Source organism: Papaver somniferum, unplaced genomic scaffold (genome assembly GCF_003573695.1).
Source record: "Papaver somniferum cultivar HN1 unplaced genomic scaffold, ASM357369v1 unplaced-scaffold_81, whole genome shotgun sequence".
In the NCBI taxonomy this organism is placed as follows: Eukaryota; Viridiplantae; Streptophyta; class Magnoliopsida; order Ranunculales; family Papaveraceae; genus Papaver; species Papaver somniferum.
In genome coordinates, this window is record NW_020651082.1 from 1,096,467 (window position 1) to 1,117,505 (window position 21,039).

Consider the following 21,039-nt stretch of genomic DNA (forward strand, 5'->3'; position numbering starts at 1 on the left):
TTATCTTTCCTATCGGAGAAATATCAAGCCAATTATTACAATTGTACTCGTACGATAGAAACAACAAGATCAGATCACACAACTACAAGAAAAGTAGTATAGATCTGGCTTCACAATCCTAATGAAGTCTTTAGGTCGTTAACCTGGTTTTAGAAGAAGAAACCAAAGGTTAAAGGAGAATCGACTCTAGCTTATCACAACTAGTATCACATAGAATGTGTGGGTATTAGGTTTCCCAGTTGCTAGAGTTCTCCCTTATATAGTCTTTCAAATCAGGGTTTGCAATTAATGTTAGGTTAGTAATAAAACATTCAATATTCACCGTTCACCGTTAGATGAAAACCTGATTAGATTCAAGATAATATTTATCAATCGTTAGATCGAAAACATAGCTTGTTATACACAAATGAAATGCACGTTCCTAGGCTTGTGTAACCGTACCCAAACTTGTACATTAGTTGGTTCAACAATAGTTAACCAAATGGTTAGTCATATGGTTACTTCCATATCAACCATATTCTTCTTCACCATAACTTGTTAAAATGACTCAAATGAACTAGTTAGAGAGTTGTTCAATTGCAAGGAAATCTCATGTACTACACAAGACACAATTGAAGAAAAAACGATTTGATTCACTTGAATCGCTTCATGAACTCTATAGCCACGGTTTGTAATTGCACTCTGTAGTTTATAAAGATAAGTTCACTAAACATCGTTTTTAGACATAACCTACTCAAGTTCGCGGACTTAAGTTCCCGGATGGAGTTTACAAACTCGAGCAGAAATTCTTGGGTTTAAGAACTTCGCCAGTTCGCGGACTTAGCTCACGCACTACTCCGATTCACTTGATCAACAAAGTTCGCAAACTTCGGTTCAAGCAATAAGAACTTATACATATATGGATTTCCACAACAATGCTTATATCCTCCAAATGGTTATATAGTCTAAACTATCATTTCAATCATTGAAACATTCTCAAAGGAAGTTATATAGTTGTTATTCACAAACCATTTTTCGTCAGAGCAATTTTCAAAGTGATTGAAACATAACATGACTTTCGTCACTAGGTAAAGATGAACCTGGCTAAAGCGAAAGCTTTACCAACACATATTTCGAGAAATAGATAGGCGAGGTAACTCAGCTCAAAATACCAAATGTGTATAATCAAAGTCTAAATAGAAAAACGACTTTTGTCTCAAGATAGGAGATAAATAGACTTTTGAGTGATAGATAAGTTCAAGTCTCCACATACCTTTTAGTCGATGAAGATCCACCAGTTCCTTGAGTAGTCCTTCGTCTTGTATGATGATTGCCATGGAGTTCTTGAGCTCAACTACACTTTCTATCCTAGTCCGAGACCTTAGGTATAGTAGACTAGAAATCAACACTTATAGTTTTGATCACTAACATTGACAAACATGCTTGAGATAGCAGCGCATGCGAGTTCGACCGAGCAATGCTCTAACGATATCATTATAGCCATGAGATTATTCATACAATGAAACATAAGGAAGGTCATAGTGGTACCATGGCTTTAAAACTTGATCTTTCTAAGGCTTTTGATAGGCTTGAGTGGCCTTTTTTTTTAGGAATGCTTAGGAAAATTGGTTTCCCTAAAAAGTTTTGCAAGTTAATTGAGAAATGTATTAGTACCACTAGCATTTCCATTCTTCTTAATGGTTCTCCTACAGATAATTTTTGTCCTAGTAGAGGAATAAGACAAGGGTATCCTTTATCCCATTATCTTTTTATTACAGCCATGGTTTATCTTTCTAGATTGCTTATGAATGATACTAATAATCATGTGATCTCAGGGGTGGATTATTTTGGTCCTAGTAGAGGATTAAGCTGCTAGAAATGCTCCCAGTATTACTCATCTCTTATTTGCAGATGATATCTTAATCTTCACTAAGGCAGATATGCATAATGTGTCAGGTATTCTGGACGTGCTTGCTACCTTTGGTATGTACTCTGGTCAAGTGCTCAATTTTGATAAGTCTAGTGTCTATTTTAGTAAGAATATAAGCCCTGATATTGTTCTTGCTAATGCCCTTAAAATGACTGAGATGAAGGACTCAGATAAGTATCTAGGGGTCACTTTGTTAATGGGAATGGACAAAACTAAAGCTTTCAAGCCTCTTCTTCAGTCTTTTGGCTCTAGGATCAAAAACTGGAAAGGTAAAACCATGAATTACTCAGCTAGGACAATTATGGTGAAACATGTGCTTAATACTCTCCCTTCATACCAGATGGGTAGTTTTAGAATTCCTAAAACAATGATATCTCAAATATATACTTTACAAAGACAATTCTGGTGGAGGAAAGAAAAAGGTCTTTTCTTTATAGGTTGGAACAAGCTTATGATACCTAAAGCTTTAGGAGGTTTGGGCTTTAGGAATTTAGAACATTTTAATATTGATCTTCTAGCTAAAGTAGCATGGAGAGCATGTAATGATAAAGGTTCTCTATGTTTCAAAATTCTTAAAGCCAAGTATGCCAAAAATAATAGTTTTCTGCATTTAGAAAAACTTCAGGATGACTTCTCTTGGTTATGGAGAAGTTTCTATTCTGGATTAGAGGTCATTAAACAACACACAATTTGGGATGTTAGATGTGGTACTAAGATTAGCATATGGCTTGATTGTTGGGTTATAGGTCTTGATAGCCCACCTGTTTCTATTGTAGGATCATCTAGTTATAATAATTTTAACTTAGTTTGTGATCTATTTTTGCCAGGTACAAGAGAATAGAATATAAATACCATTAATACTCTGTTTTCCCAAGATTGTGTTGATATTATTCTAAATATGCAGATTCCAAATTCTGGAGAAGACTTTATTATTTGGAAACCTGACAAAAAAAGAAATTTTTATGTCAAGAGTGCATATAATACTATCTGCACTGATGATGTGAATAGTATTGTTGCTTTGGACACTATTCCCAGGGATGTTTGGACTCACCTTTGGCACTGTAAGATCCCTAATAGAGTTCAGCTTTTTATCTGGAGTTTATGAAAGACATTGTCCCTGTTAGAGCTAAAATTGTAGTTTACAAACCTGAAATTCTACATGAGTGTCCTCTTTGTAACTGTGGAATTGAAACTATGAATCATCTGTTTTTTGCTTGTCCTTTTGCTATAACTATGTGGTTAACAATGAATATCAACATAGATGCTATTGCAGGTAATATGTTTCTGTCCAAGATTGGATAATAACTTGGTTTACCAGACCAGGTAGTACAGATTCTGTTTTATGCTTGAGTAATCCAAAATATGTTTATAGATTGATGTGTACTATGTGGTACATCTATAAAGATAGGTGCTCTCTTGTATTTCAAGGTATTAAGCCTAATGTTCAGAGTTCAGGTGCTAGAATAAGTAATCTTATAAAGTAATTTACTGACTGTTTGGTTACTAATACTGGTACCAGAAATAATTTGCAGACTCAAGTTTGGATCCACCTGATAAGAACTTCGTAAAAATTAATTGGATGGTTCTTATATACCTTCTATTAAAAAAGGAAGTGCTGGACTTATAATTCGTGATTTTGCAGGAAAATGCTTAGGAGCTAAAGGAATAAAATTTGAAGGGAAAGTGGAAGAGGAATATGGGGCGGAACACTTTGAATGTAAAGCCTTAGAACTGGCAGTAGACTGGATGGAGGAGTTGCAGATAGATAAAGCTATATTCGAGATGGATTGTCAGAATGTGATTAAGTCTGTAATGGACCAACAATCACAGGTGCACTGGTTCAACTCAAGCATAGTCGAAAGAGTTAAATTTAAGAGTCAGAGTAGTAGTAAAACTTGGTTCTTTAAATCTATTCATAGGCTTGGTAATAATGTAGCTCACTCTTTAGCTCGTAAATCAAGAGATGAGGATGCAGATTTTTGCTATATGCCAACTATCCAGATTTCATTACTCAACCGTTGGAAAATGATTTCTGCTGCTATGCAGTTTAATAAATAAAATTTTATTTAGTATCAAAAAAAAAAACTCTTTAGCTGACTTGCAATTTCGACTTGTTGCTTATGAATTCGACTCCTTATTGGTGTTGATATATCATGGATGATAGGGCTTTGATATGTGTTGGGTTATATGTTTTTTTTTTGTACATTTATATCAACAATTCGAGCTTGGGCCAGTGGTTAAGCATTTTGGGCCTGAAGGGTTAGGTCTCAGAATCGAATCCCTCCCCTATTGATTATGCATATACTTATATATATAACAATAGTCCGGGATTGGGGCCTTGGGAAGTCTCTTGAATTTGAAAAGAATTTTTTGTTGTTTTTGAAAATATTTTCATAACTTTTTTTACTGCCCTTAATTCTGTGATTAAATAACATTGATTTGGTTACAATTATGTTACCATTTTGACTGTTTTATATGTGGCAATTGAAAACAAAACTTATTCTCATTAATTTCGTTTTAATGGCTAGATTATAAAAAGCAGTTTTGAAATCTGAGAAAATACAAGTTTTTTGTTATTGTTTTTCTTTGAGAATCAAGAGACCAGTTTCTGAGCAAGATTAAGAGTAAAAGTGATCGATTTCTTATTGTGTGTGTGGGAAGTTTTTTTTTTTTTTGAAAAGGAAGGATAAATTAAAGAAAAAAATATTTACAAGTTATGTACAAAGGTGCAAAGCACCAGAATTGCCTAAGAGAAAAGCATAAGATGGTTTTTACATAACCATTACATCCTCCCAATGATTAAGAATTTGGTTTACAAAAATGTTCTTGAAGATGTCTGTAGACGAACTCCATAGCGAGATATTCAGCTTAACAGCGCATCCCGACTCATACTTGGATTTTGGCCTTCCTCCATGAACTTTTATATTACGTTCGTTCCAAAGTTCCCAGCATATTGCATATGGGATTAAATGCCAAACGAGTTTAGCTCTGCCTATGCATCGCTTCATTCTCCAGCTCTTCATTAACGCTTGAAAATCACGCGGCATAACCCAATCCGCCCGTACTGCCAATATAAAGAAATCCCACAAAGAAGCAGCCCAACTACAATGCATAAACAAGTGCTATATTGTTTCCACATCGATATTACACATAGGGCACAAGTTCGACTGAATCACCACATGTATACTTTGCAGCATACTTCGCGTAGGAATAGAGTTATGAAGTGAAGACCAAAATAAAAAGAGAACTTTAGGGGGGACGTACTTACTGGATACTATATTGCGCCCGTACCAGTCAGGTTCATCATCTGTTATCTTTCCATATAAATGTTTAGCTGAACAGTACCCTTCCAATAAATCCTCTTCTCCCTGAATCAGATCAACATTCCTCACATCATATTTTAGCTCCAAAAAATCAATCATTTCCGCAGGATTCAACTCGCAAGAATAACTTAAACTCCAATCATCACCAGCAACCATATAAACCGTAGCCATCTTCTGTTTGCTAATTCTATAAAGGCGAGGGTATTTTTCTTTAAAAGTGTTATTTCCAATCCATCTATCGTGCCAAAATCGAAACGCAATGCGTCCCTTGATTTGAATAGACACAAAATCATAAAAGACCTCTTTCTGTTTCAGAATATCATATTACAAACTTTTACCGATTGATTCATTAACTTGAGTTGGCAATAAACAATCTTCTGCAGCTTTCATTTTCTCACATACAATGCGTCTCCACAAAGCCGTTTTTTCTCTACAGTATCTCGCATGCCACCGTGCTAGCAAAGATTTATTAACAAGCCTTAATCTTCTAACACCGAAACCCCCTTTCTTCTTAAGTTTACAAACACCCTTCCATGAAACCCAACTCATCTTCCTCTTGACGTCATCTTCTCCCCACAAAAACTTTCACATGATAGTATTTAGCCTCTTCTCAACCGAAGCTGGAAGAACTTGCAAAGACATAAAATACACTGCTAAACTTTCAAGAGAACTTTTTATCAAAACAATCCTTCCAGCTTTATTCAAAAACTTTCGTTTCCATAGTGCCAATTTCTTTTGCATACGCTGAATAATGATCTCCCAAATTAAAGTGCTTTTTCTGCCAGCTCCAATAGGCATTCCTAAGTAAGTGACTGGAAAAAGTTCCACTTTACATCCCAACACTAAAGCCAAATCTGCCACCAAATCATCTTCTCTGATACTGATCATAGATCTTTTCTCTAGGTTTAACTTCAACCCTGTTAAAACCTCAAACAAAAGAAGTACAATAAGAAGTCTTTTTACCTCGATCTCTGAAGCATCTAAAAAGATAACGTTGTCATCAGCGAACTGTAAGTGTGAGATCCTTGTACCTCCTTCCTCCACTTGAAAACCACTAATCCTGTTGTTTGAAACAGCACCATTCAACAGAAGTGAAAGAACTTCGACCACCATAATAAATAGAAAGGGTGACAAGGGGTCTCCCTGTCGGATGCCTTTTATAGGCTTAATTAAATTAGTTGTCTCTCCGTTCACCAAGATAGAAAACTGTTCTCCAGTCACACACCACTTCATCCATTGGATCCATTTATCTCCAAAGCCATTTTTCCTTAAAACAGAAAACAAAGCAGGCCAGCTAACGTTGTCAAACTCCTTCTGCATGTCTATCTTGCACATAATACCAGGCCTTTTCTGTCGCAATCTGCTGTCAATGCACTCATTGGCAATTAAGATGCCATCAAGTATCTGTTTATCCTTAACAAAGGCTCCTTGTGCGCTTGAAATTAAGCCCGGAATCATCACCTTCAATCTCTCAGCCAAAAGCTTAGCTATGATTTTGTAAAAGCTGCTAATTAGACTTAAAGGTCTAAAATCTCTGACAGTAGCTGAGTCCTCCTTTTTTGGAATCAATTTTAAGAAAGACGTATTTAATCTCCTATCCAACCTCCCTTTAATGAAAAATTCGTTAACAGCAACCATAACATCACCTTTCAAAACGTTCCAGCATACTTTGTAAAACTCCAAATTATAGCCATCAGGCCCTGGAGCTTTATTTGCTCCACACATCTTAACATCCTTTAACACCTCCTCCTCCTCAAAAGGTATCTCTAACCATTGTTGTTGAGTATTATCAATTGTCCTGAAATCCAAATCTAAAAGAAGGAGATATCGAAGTTCTGGCAGTAAACAAATCATTATAAAAATTATGAATTTCAACTTTTATTGCCTCCTGATTAAAAACATCTACTCCATTAATCTCCAACTTAGTAATGTAGTTCCTCCTCCTCTTCCCATTAGCAATTGCATGAAAATAACAAGTATTTTTATCAACATCTTTGAAGCCTTTTACCTTAGCTCTCTGATAATCCATTCTACCTCTAGTGACCTTGACATCACTAAGAGATTTCAGTAAAACCACTCTTTCATCCAGTTGAGAGGAAGATAAAGGTGCACTCTCCTCCGCAACATTCAAAAGTTTGATCTTTTCAGTTGACTCATCTTCTTTCTTTCTTACATTTCCAAAAGTGACCTTGCTCCATTTTTTAATGAAGTATTTCAAGTTCTGTAACTTCCTAAAAAGAACAAAACTTGGTGTTCCTGTAAAATCCAACGAATTCCACCAAACTTCCACCAATTTAATAAAATCAGGATGCTCCAACCAATGGTTTTCGATCTTAAAACTCGAAATATTCTTAACACAAGAGGTCAAATCTAATAGCAAAGCATTATGATCTGAAATTGTTCTTACCAATGCCGTTTGTGTTGCATTAATAAACTTCGAGTCAAAAGCAGTACAAAGCAAACATCTATCGAGTCTGCACAGTAAAGGATCTTCATGCCTGTTACTCCAAGTGTAAGCACTCCCATGCAAAGGTAAGTCCATCAACTCCTTCTCAGCAATAAAATTATTGAGGAAGCTCATATTCCTTAAATCACCACCAGGTTTATTTCTTTCGGTGTCGCTTCTAACTGAATTAACATCACCAACGAAACACCAAGCTTCATCAGACCAAGTTCTAATCTCCTTCAAATCATTCCAGAACAGTTCTCTCATGTCAAAATCACATGGAGAATACGCATGCGTTAGAATAAATTTGAAACAAGTGCTCCTAAATCTAAAGAGACAAGAGATTGAATTGAGCCCTATTCTCTTATCCAGCAACTCCAACCTAGTGATATCCCATATAGTGAGAAGACCACCACTATTTCCAGCAATACCCTGTGAAGGTATACACTCCATTCCAAAATCTGAATTATACCACAATTGCCTGACAAGCCAAAAAGAAGGAGCAGTCATCTTCATTTCTTGAATAGAACATATTAAACACCTATGCATGGCAATTAAGTCCTTAAAAACTATTTGTTTTTCATATGCATTCAACCCCCTAATATTCCAATCCAAGATTTTAGTTCCCATCAATCTTATTGTTCTCCCCTGAGTTTACTTCCTCCATCTCCTCTCCCATATCATCTGAAGTATTTGAAGTGTGAGAATCACAACTGTCTTGCAGCTTCCTTCGATAAGCTAGAGATTTGTATCTATCTCTGTATTTGAAGAGAATTTCCTTGATAACTTCCTTGGCTTGCTTCTTATCATTAGAGTTTAACCCTTCCAATCTGGAGCGTAACTCAAAAACCAATTTTGAAGTAGAAAATATAACTTCATTTGAGTCAATGTTTGTGCCTTGAATTTCTCCAAGTTGGATCACTATTTTGTCCTCCATCACCTTGAAAAGTTGTACTGGTTCAGCTTCAGATTGTTGAATAGTATCCTACACCAAAATGTTGAGAAGCCAGCATCTCTACATCCTCCACCTGTACGCGACTATCATGTATAACCATCTGCAGTTCGTCAGGAGAACCTGATGATAGAAACCTGCGATTCGCATTTAAGTCCAAATCCAATCCATTAACTCCAGAAATGATAGGAACCTCACCTGCACATCCATCACTTCCTTGAGATAATAAATTGCAGCAATCAGAATCTAAAGCTGTACTTTGCAAGATGGGAACTCCAACTTCACATCCATTCTTACTTTGTACTCAAGTAGCTTCAGCTGCTAATAAGCTGTCAATTAATTCCAATCTATCTGATGAGGGTACAACACCTACACGTCCTCTATCAGTTAGAATGTAAAACTTGTTGACAGTAATGGTGATATCTCCGCTTTGTGAACAACAAACCCTACCACCATTATTCACAAAAACAGATTTATCCACCACCATCACAGCATCCTTACTGCATTCACCAGCAACAACAGATCTGTGAATAGACTGAGAAAGACCACCTTCCCGGCCATCTTGTCTAAGGGGTGAGCTACCAGCCATAGTCAAGTCGTGCACAGGGTTAGCTGATTTGTTTCTCATACATTGAGAATTCGTATCTCGACTCGCTATATTTGACTCACCTGAATCCGATCCAGAAGTAGTCACCGATTTTCCCCCTAAAATAGCGGGAGTTGAAGTTTTTGAATTTTCATTAAATAATCGAATATATTCCTCCATCGGTGCCTTACTTTTAGGATCGAACTTGTAATCCCATTCAATGGAGACTGCCCATCTCCGTTCTTCATCGTTTACCATTAAAATCGCTGGAATTGAATAAAAATCTCCTTTAACGGGGATTCTGAAAAAATTGTGATTGAGCGACCTTAACGTGCTTGTAGCAATTGATAAGGCCCCATAAAGACTCCCCAATAGACTGAAAGAGCTTTGAATTCCAGAATCTGCTTGGGATTCCCCGTATTTTTAACCACTTCCCATACTTCACCATGGCCTGAATTGGAATGATGTTGTCCTTCTGTTGAACAATCACTGGACTTTTCACCCGCATATCCTTGTCTGATTCCTCCCTCCTACAGGTTTTAGTAATGTGAAAAATCACATTATCAACTAGTAACTTTTGGGGCTTCCACAGATCTAGCCAACAATCCTTCTCCAACACAATTTTTGCATTTTGCCCATCAATAATTTTAAAATCTATGAATGAGTCCCATTGCATCTGAATTCTTACTTCTCTAGCTACTCTCTGCCATCTCACAAGACCTTCCACCTTAATGTAGCCTTCATAAATCCTATGCTGGTTTGAGTTCCTAGATAAAGATTGAGCAAAATCTGATCTGACGGGTACTATTTGAACATGTCTCTTTACTAGGTTATGTTCCCGCAGTAAGAGATTAATCTCCTTGCAGAGTACTCCCTGATAGTAACTACTAGCACCACTAGGAATACATAAAGCATAAGATCTATTACCATCACCCCTTCGCACTCTCGAGATTCGAAGATACCTTCCTGCTTCATTCTCCCTATCCTCACATAAGTATGAGGATTCACCTTCTCGTCTCGGCCATCTTCGCTTCTTGCAGTCCTTATCCATTACCTCCTCCCAGTGAATAAGAGCCACTCTCGAGATAGAGCGTCTTTTCCGCTCCTTCTCTATCCATAACTTTTTTTGTGTGCGAAGTTGAAGAGATTTTTTCTCGGCTGTTTTATCCTGGGGACGTTGTGACGAAGAAAGAACTGCTTGCACAAAACTCAAGACAAAGCTACGAAACGTTTTAAAGAGAGCGACCTGATCGTGACTCAGCCGTTAATTTGTTTTTCTGTGGTTTAATCCTTGTTTTGCAGATGTGAAATCAGCGAATGTTCCAACAATGTGTATAAGCCAAATTACAATTGGAAGATATATGGTGGTCAATTTATGAAGTATACATATTTGAAACAGATGAAATGGAAATTTAGGTACGTAATTTTTATGTGATGATACATGATAAAATGGAACTCTTTCATCAAAAGTAACTGTATTCGATGCCCACTATAAGCTTGCTTGCTTATCCATTTGAATCTTAGACTTCACTTTTCTTGATTTTTTTAGCGCGCAATGAAGTTTAATTTAAACATATATTACAGCATAGATGTTGGTGTCTCACCGGACCACCATACCCAAACCTTAGTGGGAATCAGATATAGTCCTTTAACTGATCAGTGGCCGGGATTCGTACATAAAGATACTTTTATTTAAGTGCACTTCCATTTCATCAAATATACTTGATTTATGAGTATATATATATATATATATATATATATATATATATATATATCCTCCTCCAGGCTCAATGAATCAGCACCCATATCAATTTCTTATAAGACTATTATCCGTGCATCGACATTTACAATATGGCTCAACTTCATATCGAAATCGAGGTTCAAAACTTCTCAGCATATAAATTATACGGAAAGAGACACCTTTCATCATCCACCACATGTACAGAAACAGACACGTGGAAGGCATGCAAAACAAGATATCAAAACATGATAGCAAGCATCTCATCAGAAGATGCCACCGGTCAGCAGATCCGACGGTCAGGGACAGAGGATCACAGAGATATGATGGATCAGAGGAGCACCAGATAATACCCCTTGGGTGTTATCACACCCAATCCCGAGGAAGATCCCAGATCAACGGCCGAGAGGAAGTTCGGCTGACACAGATGTGACCAGACAAAGAGACACTTGTCTGACACGAGCAGACATCCATCTACCCGCATTAAATACCAAAGAGATATACACGTGTCAATCAGCTCGTGGAAGAGGCGAGGATAACCCTTCGTATTCAAGCTCATGCCGCAGCATACGCCGAAGACCTCTGCGTAATACGCACAAAGCACAAGAAGATAAGATTACAACGGCGCCTCAGAAATGGGACCCACGTTCCATCCCTATAAATACCCCTCTCCACCAAGAAAGAAGGGACGGACGAATTCAGAGCAATTATAGGAGAATATAGGAGAGAGAAATATGAAGAGTGAGTAATTCCCCTACTTCCGCAGACCTATGTATACTCTAAAGTCATTCGACTATCTTTGTAACCATTCAATACATAGTGAAACACCAACCCCGTGGATGTAGGCCTTAGTGTCGAACCACGTAAATCTGTCTTATTTACATTTCAGCACCTTACATTCAGCGTTAAACTTCATATGCTTAACATTTACACTTGATTCTTGGTTTATTCCTTTATACGAACATTGTTTATGATAATATTCGACTAGACAATGACAAGCCCGAAGGCTTCGAGTCGATGAATCGATATAATCATCCTCTTTACGCATACGACGTACAATTCTAGAATTAGGATGTACGCGAATATTGTTTGTGAACACATGGATGGCTTCGTGATTTATGTGTTCACAATTTGGCGCTAGAAACAGGGACTTTGTCCCAGTAAAAGATTTATATTATCCTGTGATTTCACCTTTAACGCGCATTATGGTTGTGCCCTATTCTGGGTTCAGCGTACTTTCAAAACCTTTTTTATTCTGAGTTCACGGTCTTCATTTTCACAAAAACCATTTCAAAGCAGAAAAATCCACGGCTATCTATCACAGATTTGCACGTGAGGCGTTTTTCTATTAAAACTCAGACTTAATATTCCAGGTTCATGAGTTCTGGCGACGGATCTGCCTTTTCAAGAGTTTTCTTTTTCAAAAGTAGTCTGAAAACAAGGTCCATGATTGTTTATTAGAGGATTTGTATTGCGAAAACTAGACCGATGGAGTCTTTACATTTCTCTTTTATTAAGGCCCTTGGGCAGCTCATTTCCTTATATTCCAATAATCTTGCGGATACAAATGGCACTAACCCGATCCTCGTTGATATCTTTGTTTCTCTTTATTTATTACCCTATGCAGAAAAAGATTAAAAATGGAAAAGATACTAGAGGCAGGAAAAACCAAAGCCTCATCAAAGGAGACACCGAGGATTACCCCGGTCATGACCCGAAGCAAGCAGAAAGGAGACAAATCTAAAACAGCTACTCAGAGGCAGGATGCTGCGGAAATCACCTCACTTATGAACACTAACTTCATTGCAGCCGCGACCCTCAAAGCAGCATCCACAAAGAACAACACAACTGTTGCGTCCCTCCAGGCCACAAAAGCTAACAAAACTTTGGTCTCAAACCAAATCCATCAACAAAAAGAAGGGGTGGCAGAATCTATGACACATCAGCCCGCACATCCACCAGTCTTCGGAATGCCGTCAACCAGCGGTCAGAATCAAACCTTACCAGTGGTTTTAGTACCGCGGATGGAAGCTCAACCGAGGGGACCAAACTTGGAGATACCAACAATTTAAGCTGATCCTCGGCCACCCTTAATACATACAGTAGACGAAGGGGAGACTATGGCCGTAGGGGTACAAGCCGGAACCAGTCCTACCGACTGATGGTAGAGCTCGAAGAATTGAAAAAGAGCCAACAGGTCTACGCAGATGTCGTAGCTTTTCTGGCTAGGTAGAACCAAGACTTGAAAGATAGGATTGCCCAAAACACGAAGACTAGCCAACAACTGGACGAAGCAAATTCTAAATCACCAGAGCCAAATCGAGACCAAAGAATCATCCTAGCAAACGCCGCCAGGGGAAGCAGTGCATCCGATCCGGAATATGCCGCAGAAGGCTTAGACTATTATGACAGTGAAGTTCGAAGAAAGAAACGCTCAACTGAGCATGAGAACGTGGGATATTACCGCGCAATGGAGGAGCTGCATGATGAGATGATGGCTGATATCAGGCAGTTAAAAGCCAGACAAGGCGGAGGAAGGATTGAAGAGGTGATGAAATAATCTAACTCCACGCCCCTAACTCATCGCCTGACAAATACCCCCATTCCGTTAAAGTGCCATATCCCAACTTTTGAATGCTATGACGGATCCAGTGATCCCGCTGCACATATCCGGTATTATAACCGTATCTTAGCCCGATTGAGTCAAAATGACGCCGTCCTCTGTAGATATTTCCCATCAAGTTTGAAGGGATCGGCTCTGTCTTGGTTTGACAACCTGCCACCTGATTCCATCAACTCCTACGATCAACTCGCAGAGAAATTCTTGAGAACCTACATGTACAACAAAGCTGTCAACACCGGAATGGATAAACTTTTTTCTCTGGCAATTGGTTACAAGGAGAACACGAGAGAATACACCAACAGATGTCACAAGATCTGCCAAGCCATAGGGAGTGTGGATCCCATGGTAAGCATCAACTGCTACAAGTGGGGATTAGACCGAATGAGTCCACTATTTGTTGAGATCCACGGAAGCATACCTAAGACAGAAGGAGATCTTCGAATAATTATTGAGAAATATGCTCGTCTTTAAGAAATCCAGCGTGAGAACCCGAGGGCGCAAACGCAGAGGTCTCACTGTACCAATTCCGCAGAACAAACCAGCGGGGCCAAAAGAAATAGCTCAGTGGAACGACCGCACGAAGATAGGAAGGAACGAAGAGATGAACGACGAAAAGACGATCGAAAATTCGAAGATCAGGTTTACACGAAGCTCAATGCTAGCTACGCTCGGATCTTGCGAGAGATCAAAGGAAGGGAAAATTTGGAGTGGCCGTGGTCTAAGGGAAAGCATCCCCCAAGAACCGAGAAGTCTAAATATTACTGTGAGTATCATTGCTTCAATGGACACCAGACCGAGAAATGCAAAAACCTCAAGATAATGATCCAAAAATTTATTAATGCTGGCGAACTCAAGCAATACATACGAAAGGAGGTCACCGAGGACAGATCCAAACGAACCAAGCAAGTCCAACTTCCAGAGGGAAACCGCACAATCAACACCATCTCGTGTTCCGAAGCCACGGGGCCCTCACTTACAGCGCAGATAGGAAAGAGGCTACGGAAGCAATTCGAAGACCACTGCGAATTATATAAGGTTGATGGCGTTAGAAGTGGACGAGCACGAAGAGTGGATGGACGCACCTATCATCTTCGATACTGAAGATATCTAAGAAGACATGGAAGAACATAACGATCCCTTGGTCCTCACACTACCAGTGGCCGGATGCAACCTCAAAAAGATCTTCATCGACGGGGGAAGCTCAGTGAACGTCCTATTCTACGACGCCTTCAAACGGATGAAAATCCATGATGAACAGCTAATGACCTCTTATTACACCATCTACGGGTTCAACGGAGCGCTCACAAAGCCATTGGGGGACATCGTGTTGCAGGTAAACGCCGGGACCATGAAAGTAGAAACACGATTCAGCGTGGTTGACGCCCCATCCCCCTATAACGCCATTATTGGACGAAAGTGGGTACATAAACTCAAGGGAGTGGCAACAACTTACCACCAATATCTCAGGTCCCCTACACCCGAGGGAGTGATGGAAATCAAGGGAGATCGGGTCTCTGCAAAAGAGTGTCAGACCACTCAGGATCGTATCAACAACGAACAGGAAGAGCAACGAAAAGCCCAAAGGATCAAAAATAAAGAAGCTGCGAAAGAAAAGGCCATAGAATTGTTCCTCAAGGAAACAAGGAAGGGCTTTACAAAGGATGATAATGTCCTTAACACAGAGGCAAGTACTTCAGCAGCCAACGAAGAACAGAAACATACCAAATAGCAATTAAAGAGCGTCCCAGTCCTTGGAGACCCGAGGCCGGTGTTCACACCAGTGGATCCCGTAAAATAAATCAACATAGGAACGGAAGAAAACCCGAAGATGATCAAAGTAGGGACCATAATGGACGAAAAAAGAGAAGAATCCTTAACCAAATTACTTAAAGAATACACAGATGTATTCGCCTGGAAGTTAGGAGACATGCCGGGGATTGATCCGAAAATAATCCAACACGAGCTGGCATCAAACCAGGCATGCCACCTTTCAGGCAGAAAATAAGAAAAGTTGCACCAGAATATCATAAGGCAGTAGAAAAAGAACTTCGGAAACTACTAGAAGCAGGCTTCATCAAGGAAGTCAAATACCCTACATGGATCTCCAACATGGTCGTTGTTCCTAAGAAAAATGGAGGGTTTAGGATATGCATCGACTTTACTAACCTCAACAAGGCATGTGCAAAGGACAGCTATCCCCTGCCGAGCATAGATCAACTAGTTGAAGCAGTGGAAGGATACGAAGAGCTGTCATTTATGGACGGATATTCTGGTTACAACCAAGTAGACATGGCAGAAGAAGATCAACTACACACAACATTTTACACCCCGCATGGCCTTTATTGCTACACTAGAATGCCCTTTGGACTTCGAAACGCAGGGGAAACGTACCAAAGAATGGTGGACGCTATCTTCAGGCCATGGATTGGTAGTACCCTAGAAGTCTATGTTGATGACATGCTCGTCAAAAGTAGGCTGCGCAAAGATCACCACCAGGACCTGAGAGATATTTTCGAAGCAATGAGGAAACATCACATGAAAGTAAATCCAGAAAAATGTACTTTCAGTGTCACCTCAAGGAAATTTCTGGGATATATGGTAACAAAAAGGGGTATTGAGGTGGACCCCGCGAAGATTCAGGCCATAGTGGAAATGCCATCTCCGAAGAATTTAAAAGAAGTGCAAAAGCTCAATAGGTCCTTAGCAGCCTTGGGCAGATTTATTGCCCGATCCTCGGACAAATGCAAACATTTTTTCAATATTCTCAAAAAAGGGAGTAAGTTTGAATGGACCGCAGAATGCGAAGAAGCCTTCCAAAGAATCAAGGAACACCTGGCTTCAATTCCAATCCTGCAGAAGCCTGATCCTGATGAGGTTTTGGCATTGTACATAGCAGCGACAGAAGACGCAGTTAGCGCAGTGTTGGTCAAAACCAATACGAAGATAGAACAACCTATCTATTATGTCAGTAAGACCCTCAATTCTGCGGAAAGGAATTACACGAAGATCGAACAACTCATCCTGGCATTGTATGGGCTACTCAAAAGCTGAGAACCTATTTCCTAACTCACTTCATCCGCGTCCCATGCAAAGCACCACTGGAAGCAGTCCTCAAAAGCGCGGGAAAAGTAGGTAGAATAGCCAAGTGGAACACCCACCTGGACCAATTCAACATCATTCATGAAATTCAACATTCCCAAAAATCCCAAGTTTGGCGGATTTCTTAGCAGACCTCCCCCTGGACAACGATGAAGAGATTAGGGGAATACCAGAAGCCGACGAGGAAAGCAAGGATCCAGTTGATGTCCTCGAACCCGCGAGTCAAAGACAATGGGAAGTCTTCGTTGATGGTTCCAAAAATAAGGAAGGGGCAGGAATAGGCATTGTCATCACCACCCCAACTGGAGAAAGGATCGTACAGGCACTCAGGTTAGAATTCAAAGAGCATACTAACAACATCGTCGAATACGAGGCAGTCGTACATGCCCTCCGCTTATAATAGAGATGGGGGTAACTGATGTAAGACTGACAAGTGATTCGCAGCTTGTCATACGACAAATAGGGCTCGAATACAATGTGTACGACGACACCCTCTCAGCTTACATGGCCTTGGTCCAAACATTGGCATCACAAATTCCGAACATCAAGTTCCGGCACTTATGCAGAAGGGATCTCAGGCACGCGGATGCCCTAGCATATATATCATCCATGCTGAAGGACAAGTATCGAAGCTATCAAAATAACAAGGGTATACGAGCCTTCGATTGCATCACAATTTTCCTTTGCTACAAATCAAGATACAGTGGAAGAAAATATCGAAGATCAGGTGGGAGAAGACATCCGTGACGATTTTGACGAAGAAGATATCCTGTCAAGAGCAAATCAAGACGAAGATTTCAACAACGAAGATGATTGGAGAATGATGATCCATGCGTTTCTCAAGGATGGAACCTTACCCGCGGATCACAAACAAACCAGGAAAATACTCTCCAAAGTAGGAAGATATGATCTTCGGGATGGGATCCTGTACAAGAAATCTTTCCTCGGACCGTTACTACGTTGCTTATCCAGGAAAGAGGGGCATCGAATTCTAAACGACATCCATTATGGTGACGCAGGGAATCATAGCGGCATGAGATCACTAGCCGACAAAGCAAAAATGCAAGGATATTACTGGCCCACAATGATACAAGATGCTGCAAGAATGTCCCGACGATGTGAAGAATGTCAGCGTTTCGCCAAAAAGATACACGCACCAGCAACAACGTTGAATTCTGTGGATAGTCCGTGGCCATTTGCAAAATGGGGCATAGATATCGTTGGGCCTTTCATCGAAGGATCAGGGAAAAGACGATTTTTGATAGTAGCCACGGACTACTTCAGTAAATGGGTGGAAGCCAAAGCCTTAGCCAGGATCAGAGACGTGGACGTGTTTACTTTCATATTCCAAAACATTATTTGCAGGTTCGGCATACCAGCGGAAATCGTGTCCGATAATGGTAAACAATTACAGGGGAAAAACATAGACATGCTCTTCGACACTTTCAAAATAAGGAAAAACAAGTCCACCCCCATATACCCTCAAAGCAACGGACAAGCGGAAGCTACTAACAAGACCCTCGCCCTTATCCTCAAAAAGCAATTAGACGAACACAAGGGGCGATGGTGTGAACAGCTACACAATGTATTATGGGCATACAGGACAACACGAAGATCTGCCACTGGGGAGTCCCCATTTCTCCTCACTTATGGAGCAAGTCATCCCAACAGAGATCCTCATGCCAACCACAAAGACCGAAGCATGGGAGAAAAATCTCACAACAGACATGATGTTAGAGAGACTGGACGACCTGGAAGAAGGAGGGAAGCAGCATTGCAAAAGATGGAAAATTATCAACGGAGACTAGCGAGAGAGTACAACAAAAAGGTTAAGCTTCGAAATTTTGTAGAAGGGCAGTATGTGCTAAGAACAATCCCGCTATCAACGAGAGAAGAAATGGGGAAAGTTAGCACCTACATGGGGAGGACCTTTTATAATACACGACATTGCGGGAAACGGTTCCTACTATCTTCGCAATCTGAAAGGCGAGGTCCTCCGGCACCCTTGGAATGCTAAATGGCTCAAACCGTACTACCCATAGGAGCAGCGCAGCTTTGCATCTGCGTGAAGAATACCAGAAGAAGAAGGCAGCGTAACCGCTTTACATGTTTCTATCTCTGGACGAGGAGTAGCAGGCCTCAACCTATCAATCAAACAAACTTTTTGGGAAATCTTCAAGCAAACGAAATGGTCAAAAGGCCCGCTGGGTGAACGCATGTACATTACATAATAAATTAACAATATTGGGGAAAGTAGTTAATCTACAATCTCTCAGGGCTCCCCTATCAGTGTCTATGAGTGTAAGACCAGGGGGAAGGCACCCAGCAGAAAGAGATACCCAACCAATTTTAAGGCAGCGGGTCGACGGAATGGGTGCATGTAAATATTTCAAATAAGCATTCCATATCCTAGAACGCTGCCTCGGCCCCCACCGTTTGGGAATCCTCTGGCCCAGGATTCGCCAGCGGGGTGACAGGTCTCAAGACGATCACGAAGGTATTTACCTTCGGTGTCGCACCCAAACACTCTCAACTTTTTACAAAGCAAGTTATTTCTAGTTTAACACTTCACAATACTTAAAATAAAAAGATGAATTGATAACGCAGGTATGCCAAAAGGATGATCCATTTCATAAAGAGTTGATTACAAGTTCAGCAAATAAGATAAAGCAGGAAACACATCAAAAAATGATCCGAAATTATATAATCAACAAGGATCAACTTTCTATGACTAATAAAAGAAATCTACTTGGACGATACAGCTCCATCAACAGGGTTGTCTCTGCGAGATGAAGGTACGCTACCACCTGAAGAGGCCCAGAAGAACCAGGCAAGGGCGCGGAAGGGGACGACGCGGATAATTCTTGACAAGACCATGTTCGACTTTAAGATCAAGTTCAATCTTATCTAGGACTTTGTTGGTCTCTTCAGCCAACTGACATCGAGCTTTATAAGTGATAACAGCGGTCCGCTGGTTGGCCTGAGACACAATGCAGATAGGCGTTCCGCCTCTTTGGAGGCAATCTCCGCTGCTTCCTCACGAGACGCGGCCAACCCTTTGAAATAGTTGGCTTGTCCTTCCTGCTGCACTAAGGCAGATTGAGTTTTTTAAGCTCATCATTTGCTGCGTGAAGCTGTCCCTCGAGTGCTGAAAACAAGAAATACCAAGGGGTTAAAACGAAGAAATAACAGAATCACACTCGATAAAACGAGGTTATACCTTCGACATTAGCCGAAGCCTCTTCATACTCATTAACAACTGCGTCCCGAGCCTCATCAAGAAAGTCATATTCGTCGGATAGTTTCTTATAATCCGTTTGAAGGTTCGTAAGAGCAAATTGACTCGCGTCTAAGTCTACCTGCTTCATTGAATCCAAGTGACGAAGATGGTTGACTTCGTCATTCATCTCCCCCATCCTTTTATGGAGTCGATACACATTCACTTCAAGATCTCTTTCAGACTCCACTTGGCGAGCAACATCAGCTCGAGACGCTGCTAGGGCTTTACTAAGAGCACCAACCTCGCCCTAGCATTATCTCTTTCCTCGGAAAGACGCAGCATACTATCCCTAACCCCGGGGCCTAAGAAAGAACGAGCCTGTTGTAACTCTCCTTCCAAAAAGCGCACTCTAGCCTCTAAGTCCGAAGCATGTCTCGAGCATCACGCAGGTTGTCACGCGTCCATAGCAGCGTACCATTAAACAGACAACGGTCATGATTGTACTTATTTTGCATATCAACCATCAGTGTTCGCTTTTCACGCCACTCAGCTGTTAAGGCGTTGTGCTCATCAGCACGAGCATTCCACTTTACGGCTTCGCTTTTCAACTTACCCACCAACTCTGCAATACGGGATTTCTGTCGTTCCCTTTCTTTCCGAAGCCATATCAGCTCGGGGACTCCACCCACTGAAGATAGGGTGGGGAGACTCAGACAGAACACCAAAATACATAGGGAATCACGAGGAGTGAAAGATCCGTAAAAACGAACCTGTGAAGGACGAGACATTTCTACGAGTCTGCTCCAATTCGTTGCGGACTATAGCAAGTTCTGAACGAAGACTCTCCTCAGCGTTACCCAGCTGTTCTTTTTCCTTCAGACGGCCCCTCAGTTCATTTATTTCCACTTCAGCCGCAGACAGTTCCTCTTCTCGACGAAGCTTGGCCTCCAACTTTAAAGACTTTGCTTTGAAGAATTGGTATAGAACATGGTTACAATGTTCGCTCCTCATCATCTATGTCACAAACAACAAACATTATTATACCAAAGGGATCAGATATCACGAAGAATACAATGTTCGGATATCATGAAGAAAAAAGTACAAGGATTTACCTCTAAGACACACTGCTGGGGAAAACCGTAT

The 21,039-nt window shown here is 40.4% G+C and overlaps 1 protein-coding gene across 1 annotated transcript; it reads right to left on the reverse strand.

Moving 5' to 3' along the window:
- Positions 1-7,021: 7,021 nt before the first annotated feature.
- Positions 7,022-8,188, reverse strand: LOC113345459. Its single transcript, XM_026589237.1, has one exon. The coding sequence runs from the start codon at positions 8,186-8,188 to the stop codon at positions 7,022-7,024; it is 1,167 nt and encodes a 388-aa protein (XP_026445022.1).
- Positions 8,189-21,039: the final 12,851 nt, after the last annotated feature.